This window comes from Saccoglossus kowalevskii, chromosome 3 (assembly GCF_978046115.1).
Source record: "Saccoglossus kowalevskii chromosome 3, keSacKowa6.1, whole genome shotgun sequence".
In the NCBI taxonomy this organism is placed as follows: domain Eukaryota; kingdom Metazoa; phylum Hemichordata; class Enteropneusta; family Harrimaniidae; genus Saccoglossus; species Saccoglossus kowalevskii.
Window position 1 is genome coordinate 31,952,329 of NC_140643.1, and position 14,825 is coordinate 31,967,153.

Sequence of the window (14,825 nt, forward strand, 5' to 3'; positions counted from 1 at the left end):
TTAGAATTTGTACGCATGCGCATTTGAAGTTCATCACCGCGGAATAATCCGTGATATATTTATAAAAAATAAATGATAAGCTGAAGATGTCATGTCATTGAAAATTTGAAACACAACAAATTTTAGTATTAATTTGCGAAAAATAATCATGCTCGTTTGTTGCATTACCAAACTTACGTTTACATGGGACTATTTTGTTTGATAATTTTACATCGGAAATGCGAGATAACACATGCTGAGGTGTTGTCGGGCTCACGTGTACAACAGTTAGTACATATGCCTGCAAAGTTACATGTATGTGAGAGTAGTCTGCTCACGATTATTTTGTAAATACCATGGGTAGAAAATCCAGAAAGGCACACAGAGGTAAAAAGATGACATTGGTAAAACGTAGTGAAAAGAAGGCGAAGATGGGCGATCCGAAAACGTAGGTGTTTTAAAGATGCATGGTTATTTATAAGAGATTAGGGATCGACCATTGGAAATCATGGGGGTGGCTGAAAGATTTGTTTGAACAAAAAGTTGCAAGCTAGACACCGAAAGAAAAAGAATGCATGCAAGGTGTTGCAGGGAAAAAAACTGAAATAAAATAAAAATATTTAGATAAGACATGCAAAAACATAGCTGTGGGTCTGAAGCTCTTCTTGTGTTAGTATATGTGATGGTATTTTTGTCATTTATGATATATTTTGTGTCATTAAATTTGTTAATTTCAGACGTTAGGATTCTTATTTTTATTTCCTAATATCACACAATCAAAACTATCACCAATTAATAATATTGAACACTTACCAGCATGAAAACCATGACAAAAATGATCCGTTTGAAGTTGATTTTGTTGACATTTATTTGCAATACTGTATAATATATGTATCAAAAATGACTAAAATATATCATCACAAAAACTAAAGACCAACACAAGAAGCACTATGAACCCACAGCTAGGGTCTCATGTTTACAAATTTGCTTATTAATTTCCTCATTTTAACCTAATTTGAAAACTGCTTTATAGATTGGTAAGAATGGTTATATTCCCCGATGCTCTTCAAATTTGTTGTGGGGATGTTGTTTATAAATAAATAAACCAGTTTGGTTACACTTACAGTAATAACAATTTTCATCTTCTACTTTAATATATAGGAATGGTAACCATGGGGATGGACCAAGTCAAACCAAAAAACAAAAGATTGAAAGTAAGAAAATGAATACTGAAGACAATGCTCACGTTTTCACTGTTGAAATGTTTCCAAAAAGTATAAAAGACAAAAGATCAAAAGACAAAGAACGAGTACATTTATCAGATATGGAATATAAAATGAGTAAAGAAGGAAGGGGAGCAGAAAAGAAGTTATCAGAGTCTGTCAGAAGAGGTGTTAGCTTAGAGCGTAGTGAGAAAAGGAAAAAGAGAAGAATTGACAATGAAGATGGATCTCAGTTAATGAGCAGTAGCAATGATGAGAAAGGAGATACATTCATTGAAACATCACTTGAAAAGCACTCTAGGACAGATATACATGTACACAGTGTAAATGTTGATTCCATGCCATGGAAACAAGATGAAACGAAAAGAGGAGAAATAAACCTGAGTGGTCTGAAGTAAGTATTTTGATGTAGAAAGAACTATTGATTGGAATTTATCTTGGAGATGTGGAACTATATGGCTATGTATCCTGAACTACATTTATTAGGTATTTTAGATTTTGTGTGAGCCTTAATAGAAACAAACTAATTTATCTCATATGTAATTAAATAGTTTTATTGATAATTAATTCGTGTTTCAGGTTTTTTAGTACAGGAATTTCAACTGAGTGCCTTGCAGTCATGCAGGACCCGTCTGAAATGCACTTTCATGGTAAAGTGTCTATGCAGGTCGTTTCTGGTTCAATAAGTGTGCTAGGACATTGCATATCAGCTGGCAGCAAAGAGTTCTCACTATACTCACCATATTGTACATCAGCTATGTCAGTTAAAACTACGAAGACTTTTACCAATGACGGCTTTTCTGACAGCAAGTTGAGGAAAACATTAGAAGATATTTTAGTACATGCCGACTCTAATACATTGAGCAATGTGTTAAAGAAAATGACTTCACATACAGTAGTTATACTATTTAAAAAATTAGTATGTCCTGCAACAAATTATGTCACCAGTTTTGACTTCTACAATGAACTATTCACAAGACCCATCTCTGAGGTAAGTTTGGCAAAATTTATCATCATTCTTTCTTTAATACTTTCGTTTTAAGATTTGGTACTGTAAAGCTTTACTAGATTTTCTGTTATTTTGGGTCAAACAGACAGAACATATCAGTGCTTCTAGATTTAATTCTGTCACAAATTTTAATCAAGAATGTTTGTATAAATGAGGTTTGAAATGTACTTATTTTATGAAATCATAACCATTTCTAGAAATAATGTGTGAAATGGTGACACAAATTGAAAGTATCACAATAGTGTATATCCGTATTTACCCTTCTCACCACCAGTTCCCTCTTTTTATCAAAAATTCTCAAATAGTCCTATTTATAGTCTTAAAGCATTTCTTCAGAAGATTACGACAGAAATAGCCAGGTTTTTTGAGTTAAAAATGAAAATTGATTCAACTTTTGTCTGTTAGCTCCAAAATTAGATTTCATTATCAGAAATATTAAAGAAAATAAGAAAAAAGTGCTGAAAAATTTGTTGGTGAAAAGGATAATGTGTTTGTAAACTACCAGTAAATAAGCCATATTTAATGATTTATACAATAAATGCTATTTTTCTCTTGAAAATACAAGTGCATGTGTACTTCTTGTGGAAATTTGCGTCTGAAAAAGCAAATACTGTTACAGTAGTTCTTTTCTCTATTTCCAAAATTTGTCTGTCAAAATTATTAGACAAGTTAGCTGTAAGGTTCCTAATGAAGTTTAGCTGGCAATGTTAATGTTTTTGTGTTTTGAACAATATGGCGGTGACAGTAATACTAGAAAGAAGAAGAAATACTGATAAAACGTCAATTTTATTTTAAACTTGTCTATAGGACCTGGAAGTGTGTTCTCCAGTAACATTTCCTTCATTTAATGCCACGTAAATATAAGAATGAGTAAACTCACTGTATATTTATCCCACATGAAATTATGCCGACATATGTTTTTATATATTGCTTTTACAGGTAGATTATAATAAAGAATTCGATGTAGCATCATCTATTGGTTTGCATGTGGTGACAGATCCAGGAAAACCATTGTTTTATTTACAGTCTGAATTGAAAGACATTACAAGAACTCTTCTCAAGTCAACAGTGACTCGCCCAGTAGTGCTAGTTTGTGGTGGAAAAAATGTTGGTAAATCTACATACTGTCGGTATCTCATTAACTCCTTCCTAAACAAGTAAGTATTTCCGATTTAAAACAAAAAAAAATCATTTGGATTAATTCTTAAGACAAAATATAACACGGGTGTGCATTCTGTGACAAGTGATCAAATGCAATATGGTCGCAACATCTTTTTTAACAACATCACATGTATCGGGGTACATGCACATGCTCAAACTTTGACCAATTTGTTTCATTTCAGAGAAAACAGCATTGACTACCTGGAATGTGATGTAGGACAAACTGAATTCACTCCCTCATCGATTATTTCTCTCACAGAAGTCAAAGAACCATTACTTGGTAAGCTAGTTAATAGTTGCCTGTATTAACAGTGTTATGGACCTAATATTTTTAGTCCCCGAAAACGGGGACTTATGGTTTGCCCTGTGTGCGTCCGTGATCACCTGTATCTCGAACATGCATGGACCGATTAAGTTCAAACTTCACTTATACATCACACATTATATGGGACATATGCACATGCATTTTTTTCATGATCCGATTACCGATGGCCGAATAGCGGCCATTTTAAGGCCGAAAATGCATCAAAATCACACATTTTCACCATTCAGGACCCGGATCTCAGTTATGCTTGGACGGATTTTGTTCAAATTTGGTACATACATTAAACATATTAGGACCTTGATGCACGTCATTTTTTTTTTTTGGATCGGGTTTGAAATGACTGGCGGCCATTTTGTTTTAAAGAATTCAGTTCTGGATTCGTATCTGAGACATGCCTGGATTGATCGAGTTCAAACTTCACACACACAAGGTACATCATGTCACAAATATGTATGGGATTTGTTTCATAATCTCATTAACGATAGCCAAATGGCGGTCGCTTTAAGGCTGAAAGTGGTCTGAGATTTCGGTCATGATCTGCTTTGAATGTATATGTCACTCAAATATGAACGGAATGGGGACGTGCCATTGACAATGACTTGTTATCAAGATAATTTGGGTAATGCTAAATAGTTTTAAGAAAATTTTATCTTCTTGGTTCAGAAATAAATGTGATATATCGCATATATCGCACAACATGATTAAATACTTTTATACTGTTTACATTATAGAGAATAATGTAATGTGATAGAAAAGTTTATGAAATGGGGAACTTCAGGATTTTCTTGATAAATAAAAACAAATTCACTATGTGCTTATAATATAATATAATATAATATAATATAATATAATATAATATAATATAATATAATATAATATAATATAATATAATATAATATAATATAATATAATATAATATAATATAATATAATATAATATAATATAATATAATATAATATAATATATATATTTATAGGACCTCCCTTTACGCATTTGAGAGAACCCACCATGTAAGTAATTTTTTCCTTTTCTTTTATTCTAGACATTAATTATTGTGTCAGCATAAACTTTGTAATGATTGTTGTAAAATCTGCTTTTTATTTCAATCCTAAATTTGCTGCTGTGTGAGATATTGATCTCTTTTCACTGTATTTGTTTGAACGATATTTGATGCATTAAATGCCAAATTTAGTCACTTTTTCAAAATAATTCTGTGTAATTTCATTCTTTTTTCTTTTTTTAAATGTATCGATATTCAAGACCTGAAATCAGTGAGAAATTATGAATATTTGGTTCAAAATTAACCAACAGAAACAATTTGTAAACTAATAGAAAACACTTGTTTCCATGAAGGGAATGGGTTTATTGTGCTGTGAGTATAAGAAGGTTGTATTAGTATTTGTACATAAAAAGGTTGTCATACTATTTGTGTATAAATATTTTTTTATTTCAGAATGAGTTTTTTTGGGGACTTGTCTCCTAAAGACGATCCTGAGAGATATATACATACAGTTAGATATGTTTATAATCAATGCAAGAAATCACAGCGACCAGTGGTGGTTAATACAATGGGATGGAATAAAGGTAATTTATACAATCAATATTGTAGCAGTATGTATGTATGTATTTATGTGAAATAAAATATATAAATATTGCTCAATAAAATATAGTTTTAATGTTGTACTGAACAATAATATTGCATTTGTATATTTTCGTAAAGCAAGATTAAATATTTTTTCTTGGTGAATCACAAACACAATGTGCATTGCCTATCATGATTGCACTGAGTGGACCTGCTGCTGCTTTGTCTTTGAACTTGATTTGGTTCAGGATATATATTCACATATTTCTGTTCTCAGCAATGGGTTTGTCCTTATTACTGGATGTTATCAGAGTAATCAAGCCAACACATATTATACAATTTGATACAAATGTGACATCGAAAAATTTACCACTCTTGAATGATGAATATTTAAATGATAATGAAGGCTGGTGTATCCCGATGACTGCTGAAGATGATGCAGCAGAATTACTGGTTGCCAAGGTAACAGCAGATTATGGTTATAGGTATGTATTATATTATGCACCACTAGATGTGCAGAAACATGTACTTGGTTATAAATGTGTCTGGTGCATACACCAACAGAAAATAATATGTATGTTTATTACTTCATTTTCAAGAAAAGGCAATGCATGGTTTAGAGTAGGAATATCTTGAGAAAAGGAGAACCACATCAGGACAAATGATCTTGTCTTTGGCATAATACTGCCCTCATAAATCATAAATTGTTTAATTAATTAATTTTTTGTACTTTCTGTAGTATCACTCATAACACATACATCTTTGTACATTTCAGTGCTAAATTTAAAGCTTCCAATTTCCGAGACATGGCGTTACTGTCCTATCTAAGTCAGCTACAACCCGACGTAAATCAACATAAACGTCTACATCATTTAACTCCATATATGGTACCATGGAACTCAGTTGGTGTTCATACGACGCATTATCATGTCCCTCCAAGTCAAATTATGTATGCCCTTAATGCGTCAGTTGTTGCGCTTTGCACTGCCGACAAATCACAGGTAAGTGATGTGTCTGTGTGTTGTCTGGTGTGTTGTGTCTGTGTGTCTGTGTGTTGTCTGATGTGGTGCGGTGTGTCTGTGTGTTGTTGATTCATGAAATCAGCAATAACCTTTATTAGCTATCTGTAGAATGAATGAATCAAAAATTGATAGCCATCTTGATTTCAATGAAAACTAGAAACCAATGACAGATGAAGTGTATCAACATTTGAGACAATATTTTATTTGAGGTTCTGTTGTAACAATTGACTGTAACATTTGATGAATAAGGATATAAAACTGTATTACGTTTGAATTGTGTGAATAAATGTTGGTAAATATGACAAATGACATTGTGTGTTACACATATTCTTACGTAAATTACAGTGTCTATAGATGTGATTCAGGATACAACAAATGTGATTTTGGGTTTATATGTGCTTCTTGGTGGAGATGCGCTTGTAATAGAGCAAATACAGTAGCTGTTACTACAGTAATTTTATTTCTATTTATTTTTAGATGGTACATAAGAATGATACAAACGTTCCTTCTTTCTTTGAGTTCACTCCAATATCTAGATGTGTTGGTTTGGGTGAGTTAATCAGTACTTTGTTTTCTCTGATAAGAACATGCAGTGTTATATTGTTATATTTATTAGAAACAGGCAGAATCTTGGATCCTGAATCCATATTGTATGATATATAATATGGTATGATATGATATGATATGATATGATATGATATGATATGATATATATGATACGATACGATACGATACGATATGATACAATACGATAAGTATTATTGTGTACATGCAGGGGGCGCTGTGATATTACAGTGAAGGGCAGAAAGCTGTAACTTAGTTTATAAACATATTTATAGAAATTTGTAAATATAGAATCACCTTTATTCAAATTTAATAGTGTTTAGTAATTACTTAGCTCAGCATTGTTTACAGCCATAGTGTATGCACAGGCCTTCACGTGGTATAGCTACCACAACTGCCAACTTGAATTAAGTAATGAAGTAACTCATTAATATTTATAAGAATTCATGATGATATTACAGCCATTTTGATTTATAGAAATTATATGTAATAAACATTTATAATGTCCCCAGTTTTATGGCATTCACTGTATGCATGTTAAATGTATGCATATGGATTGCTTTTCTGATATTATTTTTTTTTTTTTTAAACTGTTTTTGTGCCCAGCGACAGTTCAGGACATTGAATGTCACTGTTGTCTCTCCTGGCTTTTTTTTTATGCGCAAATTGCAAGTGCTGACACATAGTGCATTTTCCCACAGAAGCCATATTCATGTTTAGGACTACATGACAGGGCTGTGTGGCCATCTCTGTATCAAATGGCAATTTAAATGTGCTATCCTGCCGTCAACCAGGCTCGGTCGAACACAGCACCTGCGGACCTTAACCAAGGTTCCCCTCTATTAGTAGGGAAGTCGCATTCATTAGTGAATAATATTATTTGCTATGGAGGTAAATGTTGTATCCTGGCATTGTTGTAACTGAACAGTGTGTATGTGTAGATTGCAAGATGTATTTTTTTCACTGAAATGACAAGTGATTACTATGTAATCAAAGTTATCTGTTATAATTTCAGCTTTTTGTGTTTTTAGCTTTAGGGTGAGCAGAAATGATTCTTTAGTGAGAATAATCTCAAGTGACTTTGTATTCAAACACATGATATATTTAACTCACTTTATTTTTGAGGTGCTACCGGTAGTTAATTCCCACTGTATTTTTTGTAGTACTTGTATACCATGACAAAAGGTCTTCTCAATTGATCAGTGTAAATTTTTCCCACATTTTCTTGTATCTTTCTATGATTTCTTTTTGGTATTTGGCCTAAATAAAAAAAATTATTAATAGAAAAATAATGCAGATTTATTTTATGAAAAGTATCTTGATGTTGGCATATATATTGTGCATTTAAGTTTGTGTTGGTATCATCTAGCTTCTTAGTACATAAGTTCTTTTGTGTATTTTTCAATTGTTTAATTTTTCATAGGTGTTATCAGAGGAATTGACCCCAAAAGGAAGTTGTTTTATATGTTGACTCCAGTGTCATCTGTGGAACTAGGTCATGTGACTACATTTTTGAAAGGTGATATGACTCTACCAAATGATGTACTGTTACAGGTATGAACAATATGTCCATAATGTACATCATAAAAAAATACAGTCTAGTAATACAGCTAGGTAATAGGGTTTATATAGTCTAGGGATTCTACTTTCTAACCTTCAATCAAAATGGGTTCCTGTTTTGAAATGAAAAGGTGTTAATTGTGATAAAGATTGTAATATACACGAGTATGCAAATATAATTCCTGAGTTGGATCTCTATTTCTATTCCCCTAATGGACATCTTTCTATTTGCTTGTGTGTTTACACATCTTTGCATTAAGACTAGTACAGCCCAAATATGGACAAATGCATAGTGGAGATCAATATGATTGTGTGCTCTCTGAGTGTATACATTTACTTTGCGATATGCCTTAGGATTATACGTCTTCCCAATCCAACCACTTGGTGTGAGAAGCCAAGAACTGAGCCAGTTAGTGAAAATGATTGAAACTTTCTCTGTATGAACTTTGAAAAACGTCGGCCATCTTGGAAATACATTTGTAACATGCAATTGTATCATATTTTGAATTTAAATATCCTATTAAGGTAGGCTTTACCCTTGATATAGATTTAGAGATTTGGTGACTAATACCATGGAGGTAAAAGACAGATACCTCCATGCTAATAGCATATTGAATAAAAGATTCTGCATAAATTGTCTACAACTGTGAATGACAAGACAACAACAAGCCCCACATACAGATACATTTGTATATGATAAATGTGTGAAATATTATTGTAAGGAAAGTTTTATTGTATTTTAAAAACACTCAGTGCAACCTGCCAATGCATCTCTATATTTTTATTTGACAGGAATCTTATGATACTGATGTACCATACGTCATATCAAAATTCTCTTACTCTGTTACTGGATCGGGTGCAGTGAAGATACGAAGAAATTTATTAAGGAAAACAAGTCAAGTTAAAAAATGAATAAAGTCGAATTCTTTAATGTGTAATATTAATTCACAAAATAATGTAAAAAAAAATGTTAATAATCACTTAACTTGAGGGGGGGGCATGCATATAAACATACATCAATCTACTATGTTTGAAAACAATTGAAGCAATGACTTCTATTCTATTCAACTAATTAGTCAACATTTGATTGTAGTCAACCAATAGAAACTGTATTTCTAAGGATGCAAAAAGATTTATTCTTATTAAATTAGTAATTGTTGATTCAAAAATGTAATGGGGACATTACTTTTAGAACTTTAATAATCCTGGTTTGCCACTGTCTCCCCCGCCCCCCACGCTTTTCCCCCAAATGTTATTATTAATATAAAATATTCAGAGTGGCCATTTTTCTAATGTAGATGAATTCTAAATTTACTCACTTAAAATATTTCATTTTCTCTTGAAATTAATTTTCACTGGAGGAATGAATTAATGAAAATAAAATTCAGTAAACCTTTTCCCCTATATTTTACATTCAACGTTCAGGTATATCCTTTCCAACATTGTAGCTGCAATAATGGCAGTTCCCATGGGATGTATTTAGGTAAATAAATAGGCAAGCAGGATCTTCTATACATGTAGCTAGACAGTAAATTGATTACTTATGTACAGTATTATGATTTTAGGGAAGTATACTCATCAGGGAATTAAACAAGGCTCACTCCACCCACTCACATGGGTTTCATTACCTGTACTGGTAATTCCATTTGATTGCTTGTCTAATCTTGCACTTCCACAACACTCATGGTCAGGCTCATTCATTGGTCAGCTTTGGTAGTGATATGTGGCGCCACCATAGGTACATTATTTAAAAACTTTTGTTTTTTTTTGTATGGCTGACATTTGAAATTTGATCTTTACATTGCCAGGGTCTGCTTAGGTAACTCCACTGAATCTACTGTTGAGGTCATAAGAAATATGCAGTTTTACACCGAGGCTGGTGATCCAAAAATATAGGACTGATAGGTTTGTTGTTTGCCCTTTTCCCTGCGTGGTACAGTTTGAACATACCGATTTGAGTCAAATATCCACTTGTGACATCAGGTCAAAGGTCAGCCAACTACATGTAGGCTCATTGTTGGAATGTAAATAAAAAAAAAAGATGTGTGGTAATATAGACCATAAACTGATGTCTGGGTGGACCACAGAGATCAAGTAGAGGTCAAATTTGTTAGCACGTGTCCATGTCACTATATATTCAATATCATATTTATCCTTCATTGATGTTCTTTCTCAACTTTTGAATTATTACCAGTCCGTAATCTATCCATGCAGATTGAATTGCCTAACCCCTAATATAAGGTCTCTAATGCTTTAAGACTAGTACAGAAATAAATAATTGCCATGTTTCACAGGTCACCATCAGATATAAAGAGTGAGTTGGAGGGTTTAGTGCTGCAACAAGATAACATATTTTATGAGTTGGGAAAATGTACTGAATTATAAATCACAGATTAACTGCACAAAAAGTAGTATAAAGGTGATGGAAGTTTTTTATGCATATCATGAATGTCATTATTGATTCAATTGAATTGCTTATGATTTAATTACCCCGTTAAAACTTTTGCATCAAAAAACACAAGTTTGTTGAACTCTTGCCAGGGCAAATATTTTATTACGGAAATAATGAAAACTTCAGTTGCTAAAGGGTGAAAAATATAATTTAAAAGGAGTTTTATGTTTGTTTCAATAGTTGAATGAACTTTTACACAGATACATGTATGTGAAGCTGTCCCATTAGATAATGATTAAATAGCCAAACATTTGTATACCTTGCTATTTTACCTCTGGATGTTTCCATGGCAACCAATTATTCAATTATCACTTCACAAGATAATTATGTCAAATCAGGTTTTTCATATTTCAAATAGTGCATAACATCACGTTTTGAATTATATACGTCTAATGAACTTGGTCACAAAATAATAATTTTGGCAAGACTTGAAATATTTTCTCAAGTCGTTGCAGACACAGTATTTGCTCTATTAGTAGCACATTAGCTTGTATGAATAACATGTGTCCAAAATAAATAATATTTGTTAGGATTCAGTAAACAAGAAATTTTCAATTTTAGTGAGCATCTATTTAAGATGCCCCTGTAATAGAGCAAATATGGTATGTACATGGTTTTGTATTTTTTCAGAATTCATTATTTTGATCAATGTACATGTATTTGAAGAAAGACAGCATACTTCATTGGCCTTGATGAATGATAGTGTAAATTTTCAAAATCTGGAAAGTTTTCATACCATCAGAATGGCACAACATGCAATTAAAGATGTTGCATTTGTCAAAGCCCTGTCTGGGAGTCTTGCTTTCTTGTCTCTTACCAACTTAACTCAGGTTATAAAATAAGAAATGCTTTAACTTTTCAGCTGTGCCAAGCTGTGTGTTGTAAGCAGCTGTTTCTGTCTCATCATCATTGCTGACTGGAGTTCAGTAACCAAACACTGAATCTACAGACTTGGGTTTCGCCCTGTTGCTATTGGTAACACCCTCCATCTGTCATCTTCTGAAGTGGTATGGAAAGCATCAAAAAATTGAATTCCCGTGGAATGCTGCATCAGGGCAAAAGAGAATTCCTTAGGATTAAGCATTATGTATTATGACAATTATATAACTGGCAATTTAAGTACAATACTGCTGTTTTGAGGAAAGATTTGAATGGAGGATGGGTGGTGGCTGTGTATGTCACATTTTATAAATAGTTGTTTATATTGTGGGTGATTTGAACTGGATGAAATAGTTTCATCAGGGGTTGATCATTAGAAACTATGGGGTGTAAATTTGGAGTAAAAATTAAAAAATATAACCTACGAACATTTGATAGAAGCATGAGAATTTACACCACCATCTTCATGAAAAAAATCTAAGTGACAGCAAATTTGTACATATTTATCTCCCCCCTAGAATTTCTTATGGTCATCTCGTTAGTGTGATTAATGTGATTAATTCATTCATACTTTACTATGATTTCATTTCTTTGCACACAAAAAAACTTCATTATCAATACGTATATACGGTAACACTATTGTGTTGTAAAAAAAACACTGCTATAACAAAAATCAATTCAACCCAGCCTACACTTAACAATAAACTTTGACATTATTAATTTTTGAATTGAACATAATCAAACGATAATTAATCTACATAATAAGAGCAAGAAATAAGACACAGTTTATTAACACTATTTACAGTGAACTGTGAAGAGATAACCTAAATGAAAGCCGAAGGTCATGTACTTGGTTAAATCACTCACCATGCTATCTTAATTCATAAACAGATCGCATTACTTACATTCTTATGCTGAATCTTTATCAGAGAACACACATTTTCAGACCTTTAAAAATGTTTCTCCAAGCAGTAAATGACCTTTTTGGTATAGTTACAACAATGATTGTCTATCATTATAAAATCAATTTGATTTTCTATATAGTATTTACATTCAGTTTGGTCAAGGGTCTGCATGTACTGAATAATTTGGTGCTTTATTTTATAGCATGGGGTACAGACATCATTCCAAACAAAGTCTATTTACCCCTCTGATTTGAACTTTGTTACCCTTTTATTTAAATCTCTAATTATTTGTATTTTTTACTATCACTTTGTAAATATTGTTGATTTACTTTCATTACCGGTACTTTCCCATTTTCTTTTAGTGGATTTTTAAACTATGTCAGCTCATTACCCTGACATCTTTGAGTGATTGCTCGGCAAGATATTGTATTAGTGTGAAACAACTTTTGCTGACATTCCACCTAAAAAAAAAAAATTATATATAGATTCAGTAATTTGAGTAAGAATAATATTTTTGGTTGAGGTTCAGGTATGACTGCATTTTCAATCACAGTAAAATGTTTATGGCACTGTAGACATTGTCAATGAATACAAATCATTAGAGATTTTTGTGGTGGCTATACACATGTTCAACATTATATCCTGTGAATAATTTGACACTAATTATTGCTTTATCTCAAATTAATTTTCATTGCAAATTAATTTTCATTGTACATCAAATGACTTTTTTTTAACCACAGTTTGTACCATTGTCTGTGCTGAAGTATTGTTTTTCTGTTATTGGCTTCATCGGTTCTAAGCAACATTAGTACTACTGTGAAATACTTGGCAAGAGTTCCTTTTGTACCCCCCATCCCTAACCCTAACTCTAACACTCACTCCTAGTTACCCAATTCATTTGTATATGCCCCCTCTAAATAACTATAGATGTCCTTAGGAGGGGCATGAACAATTAAATGGGGGGGGGGGTTCTGGAGGGTAGGGTTAGGGATGGAGGGTACAAAAGAAACTCTTTCCAAATACTTTTATTTAGCTGGAATTATTTTTCACTGAAAAGTCTTCTTGGGTGTTTTGTACAGAGTTTAATTTCACTGATTTTGAATGAGTTGAATGTAAAACATAGGAAATAAGGCTGGATTTTTTTTCACTGAATCATCCCTTCAGCAAAAATAAATTACAAGTGAAAATTAAGTTTTGTACTGTATAAGAAGCACCAAACTTGATTATTTTTTGTTACAATTTCAACATGTATAGTTAAAATGGATTTTTTACTCATAAAAAAAGCATTCCCTTCATTTTTATAAATTTCACAACTCAAACTGAGATGAGAGGTTTCTATTGGCCAATTGAAGTACATTTGTTGCACTAAGTATAGTTACTTGTACATTTTCATTCATGGATTGGGTAAAGTTTTGTTTATGCAATTTCAGAAATGTTATTTGAAGTGTTGTCATGGCAACAATGTTAAAAAAGTAATCTATTTATCAGAATTTGTTGATAAAAGTAGTATACATATGTTGTACATATCCCCTCAACCTTCATATGTATGGTTATACTGGTGTTTACATCAACAAACAACGGCTCATTTTACTTCTGTAGACACTGACTTCCTTTTTGTTACCATGGTAACATGTCATCGTGCAGGAATATATTTATCTTCATTATACTTGCATTGGAAATTTGAATGAATAATAAGTTTGAGGTGGGAAAATTAATATCAAAAAAGTAACTATGGTGTTGGAGCTTTTCCAAATTTGAACTCATTGTTATTTCAAGAAATACTTCAGTCACATTGACCTCCCTTCAATGGCCAATCACATTCTAGCTTGTATAAACTCTTCTTCGACTGTGTGTAGTGCATTATGGTCAGAGATAGTTCCTGAAATACAGCTGTGGCGTGAACAATACTGTTTTGAAATTATTTGATATTTCATTGCTCTAGTGGATTACTATAACAGTTTTTTAATGAAGTTCTGTGCATGTGGAAAGGGGAAAGGCGACAGTCTATCGTTACCATAGAAACAGTGATGAGTTGTTCCATCCTTTTCATCACATGCAGTTTCACGTGATCCAAATAAATACATAAACCGTCATCTCTTATCAAGTCGTCCGGGATCCCGGAGTCAAATTCGTTATAGTTATTCGTCGCCGAAGTTTGGCACGG

General features: G+C 32.5%; 1 protein-coding gene across 1 annotated transcript; it reads left to right on the forward strand.

The window, feature by feature from the left end:
- Window positions 1-215: 215 nt before the first annotated feature.
- LOC100368797 (polynucleotide 5'-hydroxyl-kinase NOL9-like) lies at window positions 216-9,363 on the forward strand. The gene is made up of 12 exons (XM_078012030.2): window positions 216-427; window positions 1,141-1,596; window positions 1,782-2,193; window positions 3,151-3,368; window positions 3,555-3,652; window positions 4,674-4,707; window positions 5,151-5,281; window positions 5,557-5,764; window positions 6,055-6,280; window positions 6,779-6,851; window positions 8,289-8,419; window positions 9,218-9,363. The coding sequence occupies exons 1-12, from the start codon at window positions 336-338 to the stop codon at window positions 9,335-9,337; spliced, it is 2,199 nt and encodes a 732-aa protein (XP_077868156.1). The 5' UTR covers window positions 216-335; the 3' UTR covers window positions 9,338-9,363.
- The last annotated feature ends 5,462 nt before the right edge of the window (window positions 9,364-14,825 follow it).

What these genes read in the sequence shown, in the direction of transcription:
- LOC100368797 (XM_078012030.2), top strand. Translation starts at nt 336, where the DNA reads ATGGGTAGAAAATCCAGAAAGGCACACAGAGGTAAAAAGATGACATTG. An exon ending in ATAAACCTGAGTGGTCTGAA is followed by an intron (nt 1,597 to 1,781) that starts GTAAGTATTTTG and finishes TTCGTGTTTCAG; the next exon opens with GTTTTTTAGTACAGGAATTT. An exon ending in CAAATGATGTACTGTTACAG is followed by an intron (nt 8,420 to 9,217) that starts GTATGAACAATA and finishes TTTATTTGACAG; the next exon opens with GAATCTTATGATACTGATGT.